Source organism: Phyllobates terribilis, unplaced genomic scaffold (assembly GCF_046119375.1).
Source record: "Phyllobates terribilis strain yellow unplaced genomic scaffold, ASM4611937v1 Scaffold_3__8_contigs__length_932513732, whole genome shotgun sequence".
Taxonomy (NCBI): Eukaryota; Metazoa; Chordata; class Amphibia; order Anura; family Dendrobatidae; genus Phyllobates; species Phyllobates terribilis.
The window spans coordinates 536,585,750-536,610,948 of record NW_027362763.1 but is presented as its reverse complement, the minus strand read 5'-3'; the positions used below and the strand labels follow the sequence as shown (position 1 = coordinate 536,610,948).

The following is a 25,199-nucleotide window of genomic DNA, read 5'->3' as shown; positions in this document are numbered from 1 at the left end:
CAAACTCGTCTGGCCTTAACCCAATAGAGAATCTATGGGGTATTGTCAAGAGGAAGATGAGAGACACCAGACCCAACAATGCAGACGAGCTGAAGGCTGCTATCAAAGCAACCTGGGCTTACATAACACCTCAGCAGTGCCACAGGCTGATTGCCTCCATGCCACGCCGCATTGATGCAGTAATTGATGCATGAGGAGCCCCGACCAAGTATTGAGGGCATTTACTGAACATACATTTCAGTAGGCCAACATGTCGGATTTTAAAAACATTTTTCAAGCTATTGTTATAAAGTATTCTAATTTACTGAGATAATGACTTTTGTGTTTTCATTGGCTGTAAGCCATAATCATCAACATTAACAGAAATAAACACTTGAAATAGATCACTCTGTTTGTAATGACTATATAATATATGAGTTTCACTTTTTGTATTGAAGAACTGAAATAAATTAACTTTTTGATGATATTCTAAAATTGGGAGAAGCACCTTTATGTAGCTGCTCCTATCTAGCCAATGTAACATGTCGTGACTTGAAGCTGGAGAAAAAGGTCCAGCGAAGCTCCTTCATGGAGTTTATTATTTAGGTAACCCTATAATAATCAGTAAGCAGGATCTTTCACCAATTTTAGCACATCAAACTGACCACATCATGGAATAGTGGCTGCGGAGCAGAATGAAAAATAGCTTTTATTTTTAAATGTCTCCTCTCCGTTGCAAAGATATTAGCTTGTAAAGTTTCCATAATTTCTTCTTGGGGGGCAAGTTCTTTTCCCCTGCATAATGTTGACCAATCATAAGCAGGAGGAGTCATACAAAATAAAAACAAGCCCCAAAAAGGTCAGAAGAACAAGCCTTCTCCTGTGAGGTGTAATGACAAGCGGTCCTACTCTCAGCCTTCGCCTCTGCACCTAGCAGAGTGATTTCAAACACTTTCAGCTTTCATCTCACAGCAGTCAATGTGGGAGAAGGGGGGAGTAGAGCTGATTTGTGTCATTACAAACACATCTGCAACTGCAGCTGTACTTTACAATACTGTCAGATCTGCTTTAATCCACTTTCTCCTCACTGACCGCTCTAAGATAAAAGCTGGAATTGTTCGTAATCAATCACACTCAGCTCTGATGTACTCTACACAGTAGCTGCAGAGATCAGGACTGAGCAGGGGCTTCTATCATTACAAGTCTCACACAGAGAAAGCCTGCTCTAAGGTTATCTAGGGGCATGTTCTTTTTCAACCTGTATGAAAGGGAAAAAAAAAAAAAAAGACAAATCTCTGGTAACGCCCCCTTGAAGTTATCCCAAGTTATCTCCTAAACTTTAAAATGCTAAATTAAAAAATATAAAAACATTTGATTGCGTCGGCACCCTCTATTCCATGATATAGTCAGTTTAACATGCTAAAACTAGAGAAAAGTCCTCTTTAAAGGGAAAGTCATGTATTTAATTTTACTTTCATATACCAAATTTATGTCTGTATAAAGAAATGTTTGTCCTATTTTTATATGTTTTAGGTATCTAATTTTTGAAAACGTCCCTAGGAAGCAGTGATCGTGGACAGACACGCTTCCTTACTCTATTGTTTGTACAGTGGGGTGTGTATGCCTTGCGGCAGCTGAAATGAATGGATGCAATTTATTCCAGGCAGTTATGGAGTACAGCTGTTTTCCCAGGGACCAGAGAGTTGATAATGAGATGACTCTTCTGTCTTTACCAGTCTACACAGCAAAGCCAACAAGTGAGCTACATAACAAAAAAACAACTAATTAAAAAAAATATGTTTATAGGAAAAATGTGACTATAAAAGTGTTGTTGCATCTTCTGAGATAGGTGTGCACCGCTTATTGCTGATGGACTGTGTATTACTGATTGATCGGCACGTCGGACAGCGGCATCATTGTGCTGCTGGCCTGAACTGTGTGCTCCTTCGATGATGCAGGAGCAAAGCTGTCTCATATAGCAGCATTGGAAGAGCCTACTGGCACTAAAGCCAGCAAGACCAGAGCAGTATTTACAAGTTCTACTGGAAAGAGCTTGTAAGTCATGCTCATGATCAGCCACCACTGCTAAACTTCACTGGTAGCCGATACTTTTTACTGCTTATTGCCTAGGGTAACATTAAAAATCTCTACGTTCTTCTGGACCGATGAGAATTTTAATAAGAAGCAAATTGCAAAGTTGTTAATTTTTACAAGCACTTTGCAATTTTACCAGTACAAGAACATTGGAATAATCCTTTAAATACGTCAGTGTTTGATCATACAAATGTGAAGGCTTTTCAAGTATGTCAGTCTAATGGCTCTTCTGTATATTGTGGTGACTGGCTTTCAAGAAGACATACAAACTATAGTCAAATTAGCATATATGGCATCCTGAATATGCTATGCAAAATTATTCTGTTATTAGCTAGTATTAGGTGAAAAATGAACAATAGTGAATAAATACGACAACACCTGCTATACCACATCTCCTGGGACTCCAGATAGGTTTAGATTTTAACCTGCCTACCTTTTACACAGCCTTACCTTTTCTGCGTGTGTCCATTGGGCTTTTCATCTGGAGGCAGCTCAATAATAAGAACACAGGACTGGGCATGTTCAAAGCCTTCCTTATTGTTTGGGGTCTTTGGTGAGCACTGGGCATCTAACATGAACACCTGTCAATGACAATTACCTCAATGTATTGCTTGAACAAATGGAGCAAAAACTTTAGTAAAAATCCTGAATATTTCAAATCTGTAAGCCACCAACAAAAGAAAATAATTCTACCAAAATATGTACAGTGAATTGAATCCGTCAGCAGGATTTTGTTATGTAATCTGGCAGCAGTATAATGTAAGGACAGAGACCCTGATTCCAGTGATATGTCACTTACTGGGCTGAGTTTTGAGGTTTTAATAAAATCAGTGTTTTAATCAGCAGGAGATTAAGACTACAGGACTAGAAATATCGTTGAGCCTAGTCAAACCATGCCACCCACCAGTGATTAACAGGTTTATTTCAATACGCGGAGGGTGATTTTTCAAGGCTTTTTCATTTCTGGCATTTAAAAAGTCACAAATTTTTTAGCGCGACGTGAAGTGTGCAAAATCGTGCGGTGTTCAGCATTTTTACACCATTTTTGACAAAGTGGGTCGAGGTGGGGCAGGTTTCAAAGAACTGGTAAATTGGCCGCAGACAAAAGTCTGATTCTATCACAATTGCTGCACCCAGAGTAAATGACACATCACTGGAATCAGGGTGTGTGTCCCTACATCATAGTGCTCTCAGTTTACATAGCAAAAGCCTGCTGACAAATTCCCCTTAAGAACTCAATCTGAAAGAAAAATGGAAAAAATATATAATTATTTTTTAAGCCACTTCTGGCATTTTACACTTTTTCGTTCTCTCCACAAGCTTTTAGGGAGTTACATAAAGCATTTTAATGTGTATATCCAAGATCTTCAGGAGTGGATTACGGCTGCTCACACTAATATTTTACGTCTGTTCATTTCCATGATATTCTGGTGTAATCACAAATCTATTATGTATCCATCAAGAGAGCGAGAGCGGCACTTTAAATGAATCATCTCATCCACATCAAATTTAGACCAAAGACTTTATTAAATTTTCATTCCCGGTTAAGCACACTGACTTCTTGCATACATATATCTTTCAGTTTCTGGCCAGTAGCCAGTGAACATGGTCCGTGCCAGCGAAAAACATTATGTTGTAGGTAGAGATGGGAGAATCGATTCGCAGGACTCTGGTCAAGCAGTCAGGTCAGTATTCCATGACCGCTGGATGGGAGGTCTACAAATCGCCGCTTAGCTGCTGTCATCCTGAGATCTTCTTTTGATTAGCTGGGCTGGTGCGACAACATCACTGACGCACACACATCGCACCAGCTCAGCTAATCATAGAAGCCACAGATGTTGTCATGTAGGCAGCGATCACAGAATACTGACCTAGATACTGGACCTGCGAAACCTGGCTGGGGTCGACACTTGAAGGTAGTAAGACTAAAAAGTAACAGTATACCTCAAGAGGGATCGATTGTGGGTTTTACCTGTTGTGTCATGGCCCGGATTCTCCAGTATTCAGCTTCTGCATTTGGGGATAAAGATGGTGCTGCCACCTTCACTTCACAGGCATCTCCAGAGAAACTTTCTGACCCGCTATGGAAATAGCCTAATAGATTCTAAGAGATATTAGATATTCAGTCATGTATTTGCAATGACGAGACCGGTGTCATTTGGTTATAACATCCCTTATGTCTTACCTTCATTGGTTCTAACGTAGCAGAAAAAGCATCCTGCAAGGCACAGCAAGCCAATCTCCACATCTCCTCTGTAAAGACTGGTCCTGCAGTTACCAATACATATCTAAAAAGAAATGATGGGATCAGATTAGAAAACAGAAAAACCAAGGATTCCCATATCTGATCTATCAAGTAATCCCTACCTGATACAGGAACAGCCCACTCGAGAGATGGTTTCGGTGGGTTCAGCCACACATGACACAAGCAGCTTAAATAATTCTTTTAACATTGTGTTAATCATATTTTCATATCCTATGTCTGCAGGAAGAGAACCAAAAAATTAAACCTTGTAGATCAGAAATCCGTTAAGTAATGGTAAAGGTGGGGCACAGAGGCTTGTATAATGGTGCACACTGTAGTTGGTACCATATGCGCTGCATACTTTGGCTGGCATTGTAACACAATGGTATTACATATATCTTTGTTGTATAATCAGCTAGTTCATTTGGTTGACACCTCTTAAAAATAGATTTAGCATTTTGGGATTATTTGTGATTTCAACTGTTGGGATTAAAGCATAAAGTATGCTTTGTTATAACTTTTATTTCCCCAAATCAATATTACACATGAAAATAAGTAACCTTGTAATATATCTTATCAGAGAAATCTGCTTCTTTCTTCTCCTGGACTGATCGATCATTCTCAATTCATGACTAAAATCTGTAAAATCTGTTAAGTCGAGACAGATTATCACAATACTGAGATAGGAGATGACAGTTGGTGCTTTAAAAATTCTATGGAGATGAGAGGAGACAAACATTCTGCTGCAAGTTCTCCTGAAACAAAAGTTACAGTTCTCTATAGAATCTTATGAGCGCCAATCATCTATCCCAGTAATGGAAAAATCTGTATTCACTGAAGACAGATTTAACCCTTGAATTGAGAATTTTGAGACTGGATGATCAGTCCCGGTGGAGAAAGAAGCAAATTTTTCTAATAAGATCTATTCCCCAGTTTTTTTATTCTCATGTGTACTAATAATTTATTGAAAAAAAAATAATAAAACGGCGCATACACTTTAACCATTGCTTGAATATATTAGAAAACTGCGTTATGATCACTTCCACAATACACCTATATGATGATCTCTGTAATCAGACATCATTTCTGTGGTAGAGTTGAGCGTCAGAAGTTCTTAAATTTCCAGTTGAACCACAGACATCAGAATCCTGTACGCCATAACGTGATCATAGCCAAACAGAGAGCTCCGTGGAACAAATACAGGCACTGGGAATTTGATTACCCCGTTCCTGTTTTTATAACTCTAGCTCATAATGGAAGCTTTTCAGACATTACAATTATATTATTGCATTAACTGATAATGCAATTCCTTGCTAAGCCGGTCAAAAGTAACCCTTAATGATACAGAAAGTAAAAGAAAAGATTAAATATGAAACTTCTATACAACATCCAATAAAAATATACCAGGACACACTCCATTTTCTCTCTTTCATCTTGTTGTGTCTCATACTACAATCAAATCTGTTGTAAGTGTATAACGAAATGGATATGTGTCCGGGAGAACAGCCGCCGCTCCTCACAATCCTTTATGGCTAGAAGGTAAGTGGCTGCAGCATCATCCTTCCCCCATACGGTAGTCTGCAATACGAGACCAAGAATGCCTAGTCCGACAATGACTGTTCTCGGCTTGGGAAGCCATGATGGTCGGCTGGTGGACAGTGAAGGTAGGCAGACTTGGTCGCATTAGGATGAGGGAAAGATGTGCCCTGGCTCCAGGACGGCAGTGCCAAAATAAGATGCAGAAAAAAAACAACCTAACATTTTTAATGTGGTTTGAGGCACAAAACGATTGCCAAGTATTTGTGAAATGAAGGGGGTCCCTAGGGTTTATCAGGTGTTAATATATTGTTTTTTTTCTGCAAGAGTGAAACAGAAACATGCAGAAAACTGAAGTCTACAATACCACTGGCGGACACACACAGATGAGGGATCTTGTGCAAGAACAATATATGGGACCTGTGCAGCCCAAGAGCTCACCATAATAATTATTCTTATTATATTATCATCATAATGCACAATGCCGCCTGCTTTGGAGGTGGAAGTGGCTGCCTGACCATATGGGCCCACGTGCAGCGGCACAGGTTGCATCAGTGATCTGTCCATTCCTGTCACAGTAACATGGAGATAGACTTTCCCATGAGGAAATAATGTACCTGAGTTTATGAAGCTTTGAATGTGTTCAACCACTAGTTCACAAGACAAGCCAATTGCGTGTTTGAAGTTGGCAGAAGCGGCGTCCCAATAAACGTGATCACCCTGACTGCGAGCCAGCCACATGGACATGACCGGTAATAGCAGGTGTACAACTGCATAGATGGCAAAGCCAGGGCCTGCAAGACAAAACGACTCAGTGAGCAAGAGCAACCACATCGTAAAGAGAACCGACACTGGGGCGTACAAGCAAAAACATTAACAAGTATAACATTATAAGATGTCATTAAAGGTTCAATTTTTTTATACCTCTCACATCATTAATTAAAAAATCCTAATAATGCAGTCTCTTTTCTGAGAATCTAATTTCCAATAACATACTTTTTTGACAACTTACAATGGTTTACCTGCTGGCTGAATTTTTCCTATCTTTGTCTTGTTTCAGAGAATATGAATGATAACAAAAAACCTTTTTCTCCACTCATGGTTATTGGTTGGGTGAAGCCATTTATTGTCAAACTACTGTGTTTTCTCTTTTTAAATCTTAATGACAACCAAAAACATCCAAATGACCCTGATCAAAAGTTCACATACCCTGGTGATTTTGGCCTGATAACATGCTCCGAATTTGACACAAATGGGTTTGAATGGCTACTAAAGGTAACATCCTCACCTGTGACCTGTTTGCTTGTAATCAGTGAGTGTGCATAAAAGCGGAGTGAGTTTCTGGGATCCAGACAGACTCTTGCATCTTTCATCCAGCCACTGACGTTTCTGGATTGTGAGTCATGGGGAAATCAAAAGAATTATCAACAGATCTACGGGAAAAGGTAGTTCAACTGTATAACACAGGTAAGGGATACAAAAAATATCCAAGGAATTGAGAAGGCCAGTCAGCAGCGTTCAAACTGTGATTAACAAATGGAAAATCAGGGGCTCTGTAAAAACCAAACCACGGTCAGGTAGACCAACAAAGATTTCGGCCACAACTGACAGGGAAATTGTTCGAGATGCAAAGAAAAACCCACAAATAACATCAGCTGAAATTCAGGACTCTCTGAAAACTAGCAGTGTGGCTGTTTCAAGATGCACAATAAGGAGGCACTTGAAGAAAAATGAGCTGCATGGTCGAGTCGCCAGAAGAAAGCCATTACTGTGCAAATGCCACAAACTGTCTGACCTACAATACGTCAAACAGCACAGAGACAAGCCTCAAAACTTCTGGAACAAGGTAATTTGGAGTGATGAAACCAAAATATAACTTTTTGGCCACAACCATAAATGTTACATTTGGAGAGAGGTCAACAAGGCCTATGATGAAAGGAACACCATTCCTACTGTAAAGCACGGAGGTGGATCGCTGATGTTTTGGGGATGTGTGAGCTACAAAGGCACAGGAAACTTGGTAAAAATTGAAGGAAAGATGAATGCAGCACATTATCAGCAAATGATGGAGGCAAATCAGCCCGGAAGCTGCGCATGGGACGTACTTGGACTTTCCAACATGGCCTTGTGTTTTTAATCGTTGTCAAATCGACCGGTCATTGGCTACAGCAGAACAAAGTGAAGGTTCTGGAGTGGCCATCTCAGTCTCCTGACCTCAATATCATTGAGCCACTCTGGGGAGATCTCAAGCGCGCAGTTCATGCTAGACAGCCCAGAAATTTACAAGAACTGGAGGCTTTTTGCCAAGAAGAATGGGCAGCTTTACCATCTGAGAAATAAAGAACCTCATCTACAACTACCACAAAAGACATCAAGCTGTCATTGATGTTAGAGGGGGCAATACACGGTATTAAGAACTGGGGTATGTGAACTTTTGATCAGGGTCATTTGGATGTTTTTGGTTGTCATTAAGATGTAAAAAGCGAAAACACAGTAGTTTGACAATAAATGGCTTCACCCAACCAATAATCATGAGTGGAGAAAAAGTTTTTTTGTTATCATTCATATTCTGTGAAACAAGGCCAAGAAAGGAAAAATTCTGCCGGGGTATGTAAACTTTTGAGCACAACTTTACTGATGTAAAATACTGACCAAATGCTGAAAGTGTGAACATGGCCCACATCTGTAGCTTACAGACTCAAATGGTAGCCTATAACAATTATTTTAGAGATCTTTATTTCACCTAGATCAATTATTGCTTCTACTGGCAGCATAAAAGGAAGGAATGGCGGCTTATTACACCATCTATTTGTATCCCTGTACTTAAGGGTTATTTTAGCATAGTAATACATTTACCGGGCACTTTGGCAACTTCTCTCAATAACTCAAAGAGTAAATCCAGGGTGGGTGGTTGATGCTGACGAGGACAATTCGAAACAGCCGCCGTAAGTTGTTCTAAAAGGTTTATCCATACATCAATAAGACCTAAAGTAAAGCAAAACAGACAGACCACACTCACTATCCGGACATACAGCGTCTCCATGTGGGGAATGAAGGAGTAAAAATGTTATAATTATGGAAAGTTTCAGGAAGAAAGAGAAACCCTGAAACACCATGGCCACATTTGCTAATGCTGTTTATCATGCAGTCAGTGTAACTTTGGACCGGATAGTATTTAGCACAATGACCGAAAACTGTGTGTTATATTTGGGGATCTCGTATGAACTTAGACCCCCTAAGCCAACTCTGTTAAGATACTTTAGGGCAAAAACATAGCAGAAAAAAGGCAGCCGGATTTAACAACACAGGTCAGAAAACTAATCCACTTACTGGATGCAGCGGACTATCTTGATAAAATCAGAGGCAACACAAGTGCAAAATAGTGATGAAACAACCACTCACACATCCACTACTCATGGAAGGAGTGGTCGCTCAGTATTAAAATTGCGCACAAAAAAAGGCTTGTATAGGGTGAGGGTCACACACAGGTAGTGCACGGCGTCTGGCTTATAGCCTATTAGTGATGACCATATTATTAGAATAGGCGGGCTGCCTCATATCTTGCGAGTACTTACACTAAAATCAATGGCAAATACACAGCAAAAGGACACAAAAAAAATAAATATAGTAGAAACACATATTACACCTTTTCGCAGTGATCGCTGCAGCGGTATATACTGCTGTGAATATCACTGCGGAATCGCCACTGCAGGAGGTAAAGTCTCTAAATGGATGAACAGAATGTTTCCTGTACTGGTTCTTGAGTATTAGAAAAGTATAATGCTAAACCTACCAGTGTCATCATCAAACTCGGATAACACCGCATCAATACCATCTTCGCTGCTTGCTGATCTTTCCTGAACTCGGCGAGGTAAAGTGTTCAGGCGCCCACACAAGAAGATTGGTTTCATTGGCATCTTGTAGATTTTAGCCAGTAGCTGTATATTAAATAAAGCATCATTTTATGAGAAGGTTGCTTGGTATACAGATATGTACTGCAAATATCTATTCAGAAACTGTTCTGCAGAGAAATGCCAAAAAACTGCCATGCATACATTTCACAGGATTATGATGGAAAAGAGTTTCACATTTTTTGGGGTCCAGTTTACATTTTGCTGTAGTCTCCAGACATTATATGAAATATTTATAAACCTTTTGATCTAATCGTATGATCGGCAGAGAATAAATTAATTGTTTTACCTGAGAACATTTCCTCAAATAATCTAAAGCTGGTAGGCAAAGGTCTGTGGATGATGAAGCAGATGATGGTATACAATCTCCAATTTCTTTGCAATCATTCTCACCTGAAAATCATATTCAATACTGGTTATTATATTATTTTGGGTTCTAGAGAAAGCAAAACATTACTAATAAAAGTAGCAGTTCCTGCGGCTCTGTATATATTTGCATTTTTTTTTTTTATCATGTACTGCCTGCCACTCCTGTGTTGTGTCCTGGTGTTAAAGGGCCGAGAATCTCTATGTGGGGGGACGGTTAAGTCCCAACATCCTTAAAAATAATATGTATTGCACACACTTTGCATAATAGAAAACCAAAGATACTAGAGATGTCACAATAATTGTAAAGCATTTAAAGGGGTTGTCCACTACTAGGACAACCTTCTTAAAATAAATGTTCGGTCCTGATAAAATAAAACCTATACTCACCTCCCGTGCCGGCTCCGTTCCAGCCGTGTCAGCACTCGGGATCCCGGGATTGTGATCCGGTGGAATGACACGTGGCGCCAAATCAGCGCTGGCATCACTGTCCCCGCCTTCGGAAGAACTGAACATGAAGTAGTCCTCCTGCAGCTGATCTCTCACTCCCTCTTCATGTTCCATTTGTGCAAAGGCGGGGACAGTGACCCCAGTGCTAACTGGGCGCCGGGCATCACTTGTCACTCCACCACATCACAGCCCCGGAACCACAAGTGTCAACACCGCTGGAACAAAGCCGGCACGGAAGGGGAGTATAGGTTTTATTATTTTATCAGGGCCGAACGTTTCATTTAAGAAGGGGTTGTCCTTGTAGTGAACAACCCCATTTAAAGGGGTTGTCCAGTGAAAAAAAGTCAGCTAAATTCCTAATGCCAGATAGATACATTAATCCTCCAAATCTGAGAGGACATGGAGTCCAAAAAGTACTGAAATCATCAGACTTACTGAAACAGGAAAAGTATATTTATGTGGAGAAACCCAAATCCTACTGTAACACAACTTAATTTCACCTATCCAAAGTACAGGTGATAACGTGGTGATCAGTGGTTGTCCGATCGCTGGGACCCACACAAATCGGCAGAACGGGGGAACTTTTTATCCCCAACAGAGAACTTGTATCCTAGTTAAAAAGTGGAACTGCAGGTCGGACACTCGATCGCTGCTCCATTCATTCTCTATGGGGCTGGCGGAAAATGTCAAGACCAGCCTTAGAAAACAAATTGAGCTGCTGATCAATTCTAATTGGGATAAAAGGGCACCGTTCTGCTGATCTGTGCGGGTTCCAGCGGTCGGTCACTCCTCAATCATCTACTTATCACCCAACATCAGGATAGGTGACAAAAAGTTTGTCCAATCAAAACAATATACTGTAAGTCATGGTAGGATTTTGGTTTCTCCACATGAATACTTATTCCCAATTTCATGGAGTCTGACGATTTCAGTACTTTTGGGACTTAACATCCCTTCAAACTTGGAGGTTTATGGTCTTTATCTGGTCACTAGGAAACTTTCCACACTCACGCTAGGTGAAGACACAGAAAAGCCATCCTACAGAATACCCACCGTCCACCTTATAACATTACTGATGCTCTTGGGTGACCGATAATACAAACACCCACCTAATGAGCATAGCAAAGACATAATTAAAAGTATATATATACCTAATCCTTTCACAAATTTCATAAGGCACATAATGTAATCAGTGGCTGCATTGGCAAAGACTTGAATGTTGTCGGTGTTCAGGAATGCTTCAAACACATCAAACACCGGAGCTTGGCGTTTCCCTAAGAAATAATACATTAGTAGGTTAGAAAAATGACGGACAAGACCACATTTATTCAATGCGATAATTTTCACAATCATTTCCAAAAATGTGCAAAGTCAAGAGGTGAATTTTAAAGACCCGATTTAAAAAGGACTCTATTGGAGGTACCAGGCCATACAATCTTAGGGATTGTCCAGAACTAAGGGAATATAAAGGGAATCGTCACCAGGTTCTTGTTTTGGAATCTGAAAGCACTATAATGTAGGAGCAGAGTCCCAGATTACAGGGATGTGTCACTTACTAGGCTGTGTTTTGCTGTTTCAATACAATCAGCATTTTATCAGCAAGAGATTATAACTACACGACAACTGGCCTTGTAACTCCTAGTCCAATCACGCCTCCAGCACTTATTAGCAGCTCTCTGTCACTATACAATGTACACAGAAAACTGTGGTATGGGCAGGATTATACAGAGCTCAACATCTGAGCTCTGTTCAGTCTACAGCAGAGAAAACTTAATTTATCACAACTGCTGCACCTAGTAAAACTAAGTGATACATAGCTGGAATCGGGGTGTTTCTCCCAAGATGCTGTCAGATTACATAGCAAAAACAAGCTGAAAATTTTTCTTTAACCCTTTTTCTGCTGCTATCTCTATCTATATCCTACACCATTAGACATAACAGAGTAGGGTGGCAGGTGGTAGAATCTTAGATGGAAGGTATATATTAACGAGAAGGCTGGCCTTGCTGTTGTAGGTCCTGGAATGAAAGCTCCAGTAACAGCAGGTTACTGAGAGGTTTTGTTTTTTTTGTTGGACCGGATTTTGGGTCTGGATTTAGGAGAGGCCAAACAGCCTAGATGGGAATGGTCGCTCCCATACCTCCAATCCAGCTTTTGCAGCTCCAAAAAATATTGGTTTAAGACATATGTAAGCACATATCTAAAGGAAAACAGTAAAACAGACTAAAAATCTCTGCGATGCAAAACTTTGCTCCCTATTGGAAAACCTTTTACAATGTTTTATTGCATTTTCAACTTACCCATTGAGTACTCTCCAACAAGATACTCTTTAATATCAGACTTGCTGCTATGTACAGTTTCTAGGGCACTAAACAAAGGTCTCCATCCGGACTGGATCCGAGGAGAGCACACTTCCACCAGCTCACCAATCGATGTCACCACCTGAAAGTCAAACAAAGAAACACTAAATAACCATGTTTGGATCACAAGTTTGCCATAAAAGTCACATTTCTTCTTTTATCACTTTTACACAAAATTTAAAAAGGGGGAAATTTTACATATTAAGCATGAATTGGATTTATATGGCAAGTTCTAGTGCAGCATACAATTCCATAGAGTTGAAAAAAATATGGTTTTCCAATTAGACTTGGTGCAAACTGATTTGTAGGATTCTGTCCATCAGCCACTTCGGTATTCCATAGCTACTGGACGGCAGCCTTGAGAACCACCTCTTACTTCATGGCATCTGTGGCTCTTCTTTTGATTAGCTTGCCTGATGCAATGTCACATGTGCGTCACACCACAGCAATGACTTCGCACCAAGCTGGCTAATCAAAAGAAGAGCCACGGATGTCAGAAGGCAAGAGGGGGTTCTCGGGGCTCTTGTACAGCGGTCATAGATTAGAAACCAGGCCATTGGACAGAGTCCTGCAAACTTGATTGGCACCAGCTCTATTTCCAGTGTCAAGTGAATGGGCTAAAGCTAGGCTGTCCAAACGCTTCTAGTTTCAGTGAGTGGAGGTCCAGCCTGCATTTCAATGGTCTTTTGTTCTTTTACTTCACCTGGTCCTGGACATCTTCATCACATAACTCAAGTTGCATGATTCGCTCAAAAGGACGGAAAAGGGCTTCATTAAAGTGAAATTGTTGAGGCTCGTTCCAGTCCATTAGAACCTCAGTCATGATGTCATGTATGAAGGAGACCGCTTTCTTAGAAACTCGCCTTTCCTTATGACACGCTGCCTAAGATATAGTAGAAAATAAGGAATGTAGTTAATGCAATCCCATGACTGCTAAACTGGAAATAAAAACCATTCAGATGTCATAGGTACATGTGAGAAGATCACGTTATTAAAAATTGTAAACTCAGATTACCACCGATTTCTAGAAAAAAAAAAAAGGGCTCCATTGGGAACTCAAATCTCTATGGCATAGTCTGGAGATTTCTCTTACTGGAAGACTGAAACATTCCATGCAAAAGACCATTCAAATAAATGGCAACGTGATTATTATTTTCTGTTAGACTTCAGTAATAGGGATAATTCTGGGTCAAAGACTTTAAAGCTTCATTACCTGCGCAACAAAAATACTATCTCCTGTCACAGAACCTATATAATAGTACAAACTGTCTTCACTTCTAGAGTACACCTCAATCATAATTTCCATTCTACAAAACTTGCCTTTTTCCTCATCATGTTCTTTCCTCCAAGACAACTGCCCTTTTCTGGAATTCACTACCCTCTAAGGTGGGTTTACACCACTTGATTTGCGGCAATAAATGAATATCGATCAGCTCTTCAGAAACACATTTAAAGGGAATCTGTCAGCAGGTTTTTGCTTCCTCATCGGAGAGTAGCATGATGTAGGCAAAGAAACCCTGATTCTAATGATGTATCACTTCGTTTACTGGGTGCAGTAGTTGTGAAGTAGAATGTAGCAAAGCTGAGAAAGATAACCCCGCCCACACCAGACTCTGTATGTATATTGTCTATTGACAGTGAGCTGCTGATCACAGGAGGAGGCGGAGTCGGATCAGTGCTCACATGACCAGTTAGTAACAGCAATGATAATTTCCTAGTGATAAAACCTTCATTGTAAGTAAACAACAGTACATATTTTGATAAGTGACACATCGTTGAAATCTGTGTTTTAACCAGTACTTCATGCTCTCCTCGGATTATATAGTATAAGATTGCTGACAGAGCATTCAGTGTGCATAGGGTGCCACTGTTCTCAGCAGTGCACGTCCTGCTTACAAAGGACATGCTGCTGAGAACAATGATCCTTTGTGCAGCACAAAACAAAGTTTCACCCAACAAAACAGTGCTTTACTGGTTCATCAGGTGAATGGCAGTCTGTTTAGTTTATCAAGAAAGGAGGGTTCCTAGGAATCCACATTCATGATAATCTTTCAGCATAAATGGACCTTTACTCTTGGATCTCTGAAAACCGACCCTTCAGATAAGATAACCTATTTACCCCTCTTTCCACGACCACCATATTCCCATATATATTGTATTATGTTAGATCAGGACAGGGTGAGGACACCTTACACAATATATAGTTATTAGTTACCTCTACAAAATGAGGGGCCACTATACTCCAACATCGCATAATGTGCAGAAGAGGACGAGCTTTGCTGCGGATGATACGTAACATGACATCGCCAAGACGGAAGAGATGTAGAGCACTTATTTTGTCCTGAGTAGATTTAATCTCACCTGTACATTTAGAAAACCATGTGTGAGTTACTGAAGACAAGTGTCACTTTATATAAATACAGGAAACGTAGCCATCATAGTTAGAACCTACGGCCACTTCCCCACTGTCAGTATTTGATCAGTATGTGGTCAGTATTTTTTCTCAGGAGTGGGAGCCAAAACCAGGAGTGGGTGATAAATGCAGAATTGGTGACTTGTTTCTATCAGACCTTTTCTCTGATTGTTCCTCATCTGGTTTTGGCTCCCACTCCTGAGAAAAATATACCCCCTTTACCCCCAAGGGTTGTTTGCATATTAATGACCAGGCCAATTTTTACAATTCTGACCACTGTCACTTTATGAGGTAATTACTCTGGAACGCTTCAACGGATCCCACTGATTCTGAGATTGTTTTTTCATGACATATTGTACTTCATGATAGTGGTAAAATTTCTTCGATATCACAAATCGGATATTTGGCAAAAATTTTGAAAATTTCGCAATTTTCAAAATATGAATTTTTATGCCCTTAAATCAGAGCGATATGTTACACAAAATAGTTAATAAATAACATTTCCCACATGTCTACTTTACATCAGCACAACTTTGAAACCAAAATTTTTTTTATTAGGGAGCTTTAAGGGTTAAAAGTTGATCAGTGATTTCTCATCTTTACAAAAAAATTTGAAAAACCATTTTTTTAGGGACCACATCACATTTGAAGTGACTGAGGGAATACCAAAAAGTGACACCATTCTAAAAACTGCACCTCTCAAGGGTGTCAAAACCACATTCAAGGAGTTTATTAACCCTTCAGGTGCTTCACAGGAATTTTTGGAATGTGGAAGAAAAAAAATTAACATTTAACTTTTTTCACAAAAATGTTACTTTAGACCCAATTTTTTTATTTTTGCAGGTGTAACAGGAAAAAATGAACCCCAAAATTTGTTGTGCAATTTCCCCTGAGCACGCAGATACCCCATGCGTGGGGAAAAAAAAACACAGTTTCGGCGCACGACTCAGAAGGGAAGGAGCGCCTTTTGACTTTTTGAATGTAAAATTTGCTTGAATAATTAGCAGATGCCATGTTGCGTTTAGAGAGCCCCTGTGTGCCTAAATAGTGGAAACCCCCATAAGTGATACCATTTTGGAAACAAGACCCCTCAGGGAACTTATCTAGATGTGTAATGAGCACCTTGAGCCCCCAGGTGCTTCACAGAAGTTTATAACATGGAGCCGTGAAAATAAATTTTTCACACAAATGTTTTTCATTCCATAATTTTGCATTTTCATAAGGATAACAGGAGAAATTGCACCATGCAACTTGTTGTGCAATCTCTCCTGAGTAAGCCGATACCCCATATGTGGGGGAAAACCACTGTTTGGGCGAACGGAAGGGTTCGGAAGGGAAGGAGAGCCATTTGACTTTTTGAATGTAAAGTTTGCTTGAATAATTAGCGGATGTGTCCCTGATGTGCCTAAACAGTGGAAACCCCCCACAAGTGACACCATTTTGGAAACTAGACCCCTCTGGGAACTTATCTAGATGTGTGGTGAGCACCCTTAACCCCCAGGTGCTTCACAGAAGTTTATAACATGGACCCGTGAAAATAAAAAAAATCTAACTTTTTCCACAAAAATGATCTTTTAGCCCCAAATTTTGTATTTTCACAAGGGTAAGAGAAATTGCAAAACTATTGTGCAATTTCTCCTGAGTACGCCAATACCCCATATGTGGTGTAAATACACTGTTTGGGCACATGTCAGGGTTCAGGAGGGAAGGATCACTGTGTGACTTTTTGAACGCAAAATTGGCTGGAATCAAGAGCGGACGCCATGTCGCATTTCAGGAGCCCCTGATGTGCCTAAATATTGGAAACTCCCCACAATTGACTCCATTTTGGAAACTAGACCCCTCGAGGATTTTATCAAGGGGTATAGTGTACATTTTGAACAGAAAGGTAGACAGAATTTGATAACTTATTCAATATGATGACCTAATGTTGTCATTAGTCTTGAGCGCAAGTGCTCGCTACTTGAGTTTGCATCGGGTACTCGGGTATGCACCATGTATGACGGGTGCTCGTGACCGCCCCTGTGCACGGCAGGCGATCCCAGCAACGTTTTTTTGGCCGCAAAGCATATGGGGCAGAGACTCGAGCATGTCACTCGAGCACCCGCGATACTCAGTGCATACCCGAGCACCCGATGCAAACTCAATTAGCGAGCACTTGCGCTCAATACTGGTCGCCATATAGTCATCATTTTTTTTTTTCTTTACTTTTGAAAAAATCCCAACCCTAATACAACCCCAACCCTAACCCTAGCCCAACTCTAACCCTAGCCCTAGCCCCAACCCTAGCCCAACCCTAACCCTAACCCAAACCCTAGAGTTTATTTTTTTACACCGTTCCTCGTGTGGTATAAGTAATTAGATGATAAGGTATTATATGTGTAAAAGGCGCTTATCAGGCTAACTACTACCAATGGCAGCGATAATTGTGGACAGGGAACCACTAATGTCCGTAGTAGATACACTACAATAAAATAACTGTTCTATAGTAAAAATCGCGCTATCGGTAGTGAAAAAGAGATCAGGAGAAGAGTACTATTATTTTATAAAAATAAGATTTATTTGTTTGGATGCTAGCAATAAAAACTTAATAAAATACAGGATTTAATACAGGATTTAAAAGACGAGTGTAGACAACAATATTTCGATTGGGGTAAAAGAACTAATGGTATACAAGGTGTAATAAATAGTAAAATCCAGCGGTTAATCTGGTGTGGTAAAATGCCTGTGGTGGCTTGGTACCTGGAAAGAAGAGGAGTTTGGTTAGGGCTATTGTTCTCTAGTAATGAATATGCTTAGCTGGCTGTGGATCTGTTACTCACCAGGTATCAGAGTGGGTAAAGTGCAGGTGTGCACTAGGGCTGTGGTCCGTCAGGATTCTTAGAGTGGGGCGTGGTCCTGAACGCTTTGTTATGCTCCTGGAGATTTAATGATATGGGGTTAGTGCTGTTAGCTCTGGGTAGGTAGATAGTGGGGTTAGCGACTTACCCACGGAGGAGCTGTTCTGCTTTTGGAGATTGCTTGTTAGCACTCCCTCAGTGGGGGGTGCAGCAGGAGGCTCTGGATTGTATCTCACTTTGTTGCAGAGATGTGACAGGGGGGCTTTTTGATTGCCAGTAGGCGTAGTAACGCTTGAGGATACTCAATGTCCTGTATATAGATATGGAGGAAGGGTTAGGAACTGAGGAATACAGGAATAGTCCACAGTGTGGTAAACCTAGATGTTTACCTGTGCGTGATTATCAGTAATCCAGGGGTGCAACAGGAGGCTCTGGATTGTATCTGTCTCTGAGCAGAGATGTAGTAGGAGGCTACTGGTTGCCGGGTGATAGGGGGCGTTGTGGCACTCAAGGATAATTGATGTCCTGTATATAGATGGGGAGGGAGAGTTAGGAGCTGAGGTATACAAACAATAAGCCACAATATAAGTAAGCCCGGTTGATTACCTTGTTTAGGGTCCAGGTGTGAAATGGTCAGTCACCTTCTTTATCTGTGGCTGAAGGCCTAAATCAAGGGAAGGTGTTCAGGAGGTTCTGCAAGAGGGTTCAGCCTAGTGGTAGGTGCAGCAGGAGGCTCTGGCTGAGTAATTTACTGGCTAAGTAGCAGTGGGTCTTGTCCCTGGACGCTGAGGTGCAGCAGGGGACCGGCTGCAAATGTGGCAGGAGGCCTGGTCTGGATAAGTATATTCAAGTAGGTGGAAGGCTTTGGTGGCAGGCTGTGTAGTAGATATCCGGGCAAGGTCTATGGTTGTGGAGTCCGGTTTTCAGGCACGGTCCCTACTCGTGTGGAGTCAGGCAGGCCGCGTTCCTGGAATCCTGTCGGTAATAAAGAGGTGAGTATGTGTGGTTTTGGTCCTTGTGGTGGCGTGTGTCATAAGCGGTGGGGGCCGTGGCCCAGAGTACTTACGGTCCGTAGTCCTGCGGAGATGTCAAGGAGTTGTGGGGCCCGGGGCGAGAGCGGGGTCCCGGCCGGTGACCGCCGCTACTCGCGGGCTTCCGGGTAAGTGGAGCAGGAGAGGAGGGGCGGAGAAGGTGAGGGGGCGCGTTCTATTGGAAGCGCGCGAGAGGCAGAGAGACGAGCTGACACGTGGTGTGCAGCGTGTATTGAGGACGGATGCCTGTGGGCGCCTTCTCTGCTGGGTCAGTCAATTCCAACGCGTTTCGACAGCTGACGGCTGTCTTCATCAGGGATAGTCTGGCCCAGTAGGTGGAGTCCTTTATATACCTGTCTATAATGACGTCATGGCAACGGTCCGCTGTTGGTGGCGTTGTCATGGTAACTATCAGTCGTTGAAAGCAAATAGCTCAATTTCGCTGTTAAGACCCCATGGTCTCAAGGTGTTTAATTTAAAAATCCACTCGCTTTCTTTTCTTGACATATGTTTGATAAAATCACCCTGTCTCCAATGTTTGTGAACTATTTGTATGCCTATCACTTTAATTCCTTTGATGGATCCTTTATGTTTGTCCGCAAAATGCTTTGACAGGGGGTGGCCCATGTATTTATTTTTAATATTCCTCAGATGTTCATTAATTCTAGTGCCCATTGCTCTTTTAGTCCGGCCTATATACATTTTTTCACAAGGGCACATTAGTCCATAGATAACCCCCGTAGTGGTACATGTGACAAAGTCTGTGATGGGATATGGCTCTTTGCGGTAATTGACAGTGTGTGATTTGGCTGGTTTCAGGGTTTTGCATATTTTGCATTTTTGGCATGGAAAGAACCCTGTAATTTTTTGTTGAAAAGGTGTGACTGTTTTTTTTGTGATGATATTATTTTTTACGGTGGGGGCTATGAGTGATCCTAGGTTCCGTGCTTTCCTGAATATGAGCCTGGGCCTATTGGGTATTTGATCGCCAATGATTTTGTCGTCCTTTAGTGTATGCCAGTGTTTTTCCACAATTTTTTTTTTTTTTCCAAGACAAAACCTCTTAACTGATACAAACACCACAAAATCAACACGAACCAATCCCAATCCCAATATAATCATGCCCATCATCACCCCTTACTCCGCCAATACGCACATTTTTAAAAAAATTGTGGAAAAACACTGGCATACACTAAAGGACGACAAAATCATTGGCGATCAAATACCCAATAGGCCCAGGCTCATATTCAGGAAAGCACGGAACCTAGGATCACTCATAGCCCCCACCGTAAAAAATAATATCATCACAAAAAAAACAGTCACACCTTTTCAACAAAAAATTACAGGGTTCTTTCCATGCCAAAAATGCAAAATATGCAAAACCCTGAAACCAGCCAAATCACACACTGTCAATTACCGCAAAGAGTCATATCCCATCACAGACTTTGTCACATGTACCACTACGGGGGTTATCTATGGACTAATGTGCCCTTGTGAAAAAATGTATATAGGCCGGACTAAAAGAGCAATGGGCACTAGAATTAATGAACATCTGAGGAATATTAAAAATAAATACATGGGCCACCCCCTGTCAAAGCATTTTGCGGACAAACATAAAGGATCCATCAAAGGAATTAAAGTGATAGGCATACAAATAGTTCACAAACATTGGAGACAGGGTGATTTTATCAAACATATGTCAAGAAAAGAAAGCGAGTGGATTTTTAAATTAAACACCTTGAGACCATGGGGTCTTAACAGCGAAATTGAGCTATTTGCTTTCAACGACTGATAGTTACCATGACAACGCCACCAACAGCGGACCGTTGCCATGACGTCATTATAGACAGGTATATAAAGGACTCCACCTACTGGGCCAGACTATCCCTGATGAAGACAGCCGTCAGCTGTCGAAACGCGTTGGAATTGACTGACCCAGCAGAGAAGGCGCCCACAGGCATCCGTCCTCAATACACGCTGCACACCACGTGTCAGCTCGTCTCTCTGCCTCTCGCGCGCTTCCAATAGAACGCGCCCCCTCACCTTCTCCGCCCCTCCTCTCCTGCTCCACTTACCCGGAAGCCCGCGAGTAGCGGCGGTCACCGGCCGGGACCCCGCTCTCGCCCCGGACCCCACAACTCCTTGACATCTCCGCAGGACTACGGACCGTAAGTACTCTGGGCCACGGCCCCCACCGCTTATGACACACGCCACCACAAGGACCAAAACCACACATACTCACCTCTTTATTACCGACAGGATTCCAGGAACGCGGCCTGCCTGACTCCACACGAGTAGGGACCGTGCCTGAAAACCGGACTCCACAACCATAGACCTTGCCCGGATATCTACTACACAACCTGCCACCAAAGCCTTCCACCTACTTGAATATACTTATCCAGACCAGGCCTCCTGCCACATTTGCAGCCGGTCCCCTGCTGCACCTCAGCGTCCAGGGACAAGACCCACTGCTACTTAGCCAGTAAATTACTCAGCCAGAGCCTCCTGCTGCACCTACCACTAGGCTGAACCCTCTTGCAGAACCTCCTGAACACCTTCCCTTGATTTAGGCCTTCAGCCACAGATAAAGAAGGTGACTGACCATTTCACACCTGGACCCTAAACAAGGTAATCAACCGGGCTTACTTATATTGTGGCTTATTGTTTGTATACCTCAGCTCCTAACTCTCCCTCCCCATCTATATACAGGACATCAATTATCCTTGAGTGCCACAACGCCCCCTATCACCCGGCAACCAGTAGCCTCCTACTACATCTCTGCTCAGAGACAGATACAATCCAGAGCCTCCTGTTGCACCCCTGGATTACTGATAATCACGCACAGGTAAACATCTAGGTTTACCACACTGTGGACTATTCCTGTATTCCTCAGTTCCTAACCCTTCCTCCATATCTATATACAGGACATTGAGTATCCTCAAGCGTTACTACGCCTACTGGCAATCAAAAAGCCCCCCTGTCACATCTCTGCAACAAAGTGAGATACAATCCAGAGCCTCCTGCTGCACCCCCCACTGAGGGAGTGCTAACAAGCAATCTCCAAAAGCAGAACAGCTCCTCCGTGGGTAAGTCGCTAACCCCACTATCTACCTACCCAGAGCTAACAGCACTAACCCCATATCATTAAATCTCCAGGAGCATAACAAAGCGTTCAGGACCACGCCCCACTCTAAGAATCCTGACGGACCACAGCCCTAGTGCACACCTGCACTTTACCCACTCTGATACCTGGTGAGTAACAGATCCACAGCCAGCTAAGCATATTCATTACTAGAGAACAATAGCCCTAACCAAACTCCTCTTCTTTCCAGGTACCAAGCCACCACAGGCATTTTACCACACCAGATTAACCGCTGGATTTTACTATTTATTACACCTTGTATACCATTAGTTCTTTTACCCCAATCGAAATATTGTTGTCTACACTCGTCTTTTAAATCCTGTATTAAATCCTGTATTTTATTAAGTTTTTATTGCTAGCATCCAAACAAATAAATCTTATTTTTATAAAATAATAGTACTCTTCTCCTGATCTCTTTTTCACTACCGATAGCGCGATTTTTACTATAGAAAAGTAATTAGATGACTTTATTCTTCGGGTCGGTGCGATCATAGCGATACCAGATTCATATCAGGGTTTTATGATTGACAGATGTCACGCACTGAAAGACTTTTTTTTTGTTGCAAAGACTAGTTTTTGCATCGCCATATTTTGAGAGCTATAATTTTTCATATTTTGGCCGACAGTCATGTGACAGCTTGTTTTTTGAGGGACAAGTTGACGTTTTTATTGATACCATTTTCGGGCATGTGACATTTTTTGATCGCTTTCTATTCCGATTTTTGGGAGGCAGAATAAACAAAAACCGGAATTGTTTTTATGTTTTTTTTATGCCGCTCCGCTTGTGGTAAAATTGATAAGGCAGCTTTATTTTTCGGGTCAGTACATTTACAGCGGTACCGCATTTTTATTGTTTTTTTTATGTTTTAGCGCTTTTACACAATAAAAACTATTTTCTAGAAAAAATATTTTTTTTGTATCGCTTCATTCTGAGAGCTATAACTTTTTTATTTTTCGGATGATGGAGCTGCATGGCGGCTTATTTTGTTGCGGGACAAGATGAACTTTTCAGCGTTACCATTTTTATTTACATTTGTCGTTTTGATCGCGTGTTATTCCATTTTTTGTTTGGCGGTATGATAAAGCATTGTTTTTTGCTTCGTTTTTTTATTTTTTTATTTTTTACCGTGTTCACTAAAGGGGTTAACTAGTGTGACAGTTTTATAGGTCAGGTCATTCCGGACGCAGTGATACCAAATATGTGTACTTTTATTGGTTTATTTTTTTTTCAGAATAAATAAATATTATGGGTTCAATATATTTTTATGGGATTATTTTTTTTATTTTTTTTTTTCCTTTCTTACTTTTTTTTTTTTTTAACTGTCTCACTATGAGACTTTCAATTTTTGCAGCCTGATCGGCTGTATAGCATAGAGAGCAGCAGCTCCCTATGCTATGCAGCCAGTCAGCGCTGAACACAGGGGAGACATTACTTTGGTTATCTGCCTCCTGGTGACCCGGGATATTCTCATGACGACCCGCTGGACGTCGGCAGGAGAGGTGAGTATAGCGATCACCTCCCCCCTTGCCCCCGCAATGCTGCGATTGACTTCGATCGCAGCATTGTGGGGGTTAATGTGCCAGGAGCGGTGCAGGACCGCTCCCTGCACATAGCACCAGGTGTCAGCTGTGACAATCAGCTGACACCCGGCGGCGATTGCCGCACGCGTAATAGTACGTAGCTGGTCCATAAGTCCCAGGGCGCAGCTACGTACTATTACTGACCTCATCGGAAAGGGAATACTGACAGAATACTGACTAAATACTGATAGTGGGGCCGTGGCCTTAGACAGCTATCGAGTGCTCCATCTAATCCCTATTTTAGAGTAGGTTTGCCCGCTTTCTACTTATCAGATATTCCCATTAAGGAAAGTCTCACCTGGCATTGCAAGGGAATAGTCAACAGTATCAGTGACTGAATAGAAAAGCTGAGCCTGGGATGCCTTCTTCAGCTGGTAGAGAAAGCCACTTAGTGCCACCAGATTGAGCTTGTCTGCAGCGCCTTCAAATAGTCTACGGACAATTGAATTTTTATATTAACCATTACTCATTATGCTTGGAATTCAAATATGAAAATAAGTATGTTACAATTTATGGACCGATCTATAGCAAATATTATATCAGGTTTCTCACTTGTCTGCTTGCGTGGACAAGGTACACACAGCCTTAGCGGCATTGCTTGCACTCATCAGGGCGTTTCCACGGAAGTCAAATGCCCGGCCCTTGCTGCCCTCCTTGATAAGCTCTTGGATTGGGACGGGTTGGATGATCGGACTCTTCCCAAGTGAAGCCTCCAGTTCTTTAGTTTGGTCTAAAGAATCAGCGGAAAGACCATGAGAGTCTGTGGACTGAGTGATTGTCAGCGGTAGCTGCGATATCCCCTCACTGAAGTGCGTGTGCTCCAATGTGCTGATATATTCACACACCCTGGTGGGAGAACAGAGAATATTCCTGAAGATACTCTACTTGTTATTATCACGATATAAACTCTACTTAATAATTACCATCATAATATAAACTCTACTTATTAATTACCATCATAATATAAACTCTACTTGGAAATTATCATAATATAAACTCTACATGATAATTATTATCAGGATATAAACTCTACATGATAATTATTATCAGGATATAAACTCTATTTGGAACATTAGGGAAAATGAAAAGAAATTAATTTTAAAAATAGTTACATAACAAAAAATAATTGAAAGTATTCGGCTATATTAACGTTTTTTCAAAGTTTTTTAATGCAAATTTTTACATGCGTTTTACAGTACCTCAGTATTTTGTGAAATACTTTGGTTTTTGCAAAATGCAGCGTGTCACTTTCA

The 25,199-nt window shown here is 41.4% G+C and overlaps 1 protein-coding gene and 2 long non-coding RNA genes across 6 annotated transcripts in view; 1 reads left to right on the top strand and 2 right to left on the bottom strand.

Annotated features, from left to right (window-relative positions):
- The window catches only part of ARFGEF3 (ARFGEF family member 3), a 95,872-nt gene that overhangs the window by 11,624 nt on the left and 59,049 nt on the right, over positions 1-25,199 (bottom strand). For both annotated transcript variants that reach the window (XM_073671327.1, XM_073671328.1), the window contains exons 19-32: positions 24,499-24,792; positions 24,245-24,378; positions 15,155-15,300; positions 13,643-13,822; positions 12,880-13,021; positions 11,733-11,855; positions 10,055-10,158; positions 9,648-9,792; positions 8,711-8,839; positions 6,472-6,648; positions 4,441-4,555; positions 4,259-4,361; positions 4,046-4,177; positions 2,524-2,654 (exon numbers count right to left, since the gene is read on the bottom strand). In XM_073671327.1, coding sequence (XP_073527428.1) covers positions 2,524-2,654; positions 4,046-4,177; positions 4,259-4,361; positions 4,441-4,555; positions 6,472-6,648; positions 8,711-8,839; positions 9,648-9,792; positions 10,055-10,158; positions 11,733-11,855; positions 12,880-13,021; positions 13,643-13,822; positions 15,155-15,300; positions 24,245-24,378; positions 24,499-24,792 — 2,055 coding nt within the window. The remainder of the gene's footprint in view (positions 1-2,523; positions 2,655-4,045; positions 4,178-4,258; positions 4,362-4,440; positions 4,556-6,471; positions 6,649-8,710; positions 8,840-9,647; positions 9,793-10,054; positions 10,159-11,732; positions 11,856-12,879; positions 13,022-13,642; positions 13,823-15,154; positions 15,301-24,244; positions 24,379-24,498; positions 24,793-25,199) is intronic.
- LOC141258226 (uncharacterized) lies at positions 17,891-19,733 on the bottom strand. 2 transcript variants are annotated; one of them, XR_012318243.1, is made up of 6 exons: positions 19,259-19,733; positions 18,799-19,167; positions 18,582-18,717; positions 18,341-18,502; positions 18,175-18,270; positions 17,891-18,094 (listed from the first exon to the last, which is right to left on the bottom strand). It is a non-coding gene; the product is annotated as an uncharacterized lncRNA (long non-coding RNA). The 2 variants fall into 2 exon arrangements; XR_012318242.1 differs by having other exon boundaries at positions 17,891-18,270; positions 19,259-19,732.
- Positions 21,590-22,759, top strand: LOC141258225 (uncharacterized). 2 transcript variants are annotated; one of them, XR_012318241.1, is made up of 5 exons: positions 21,590-21,851; positions 21,933-22,068; positions 22,148-22,309; positions 22,380-22,475; positions 22,556-22,759. It is a non-coding gene; the product is annotated as an uncharacterized lncRNA (long non-coding RNA). The 2 variants fall into 2 exon arrangements; XR_012318240.1 differs by having other exon boundaries at positions 22,380-22,759.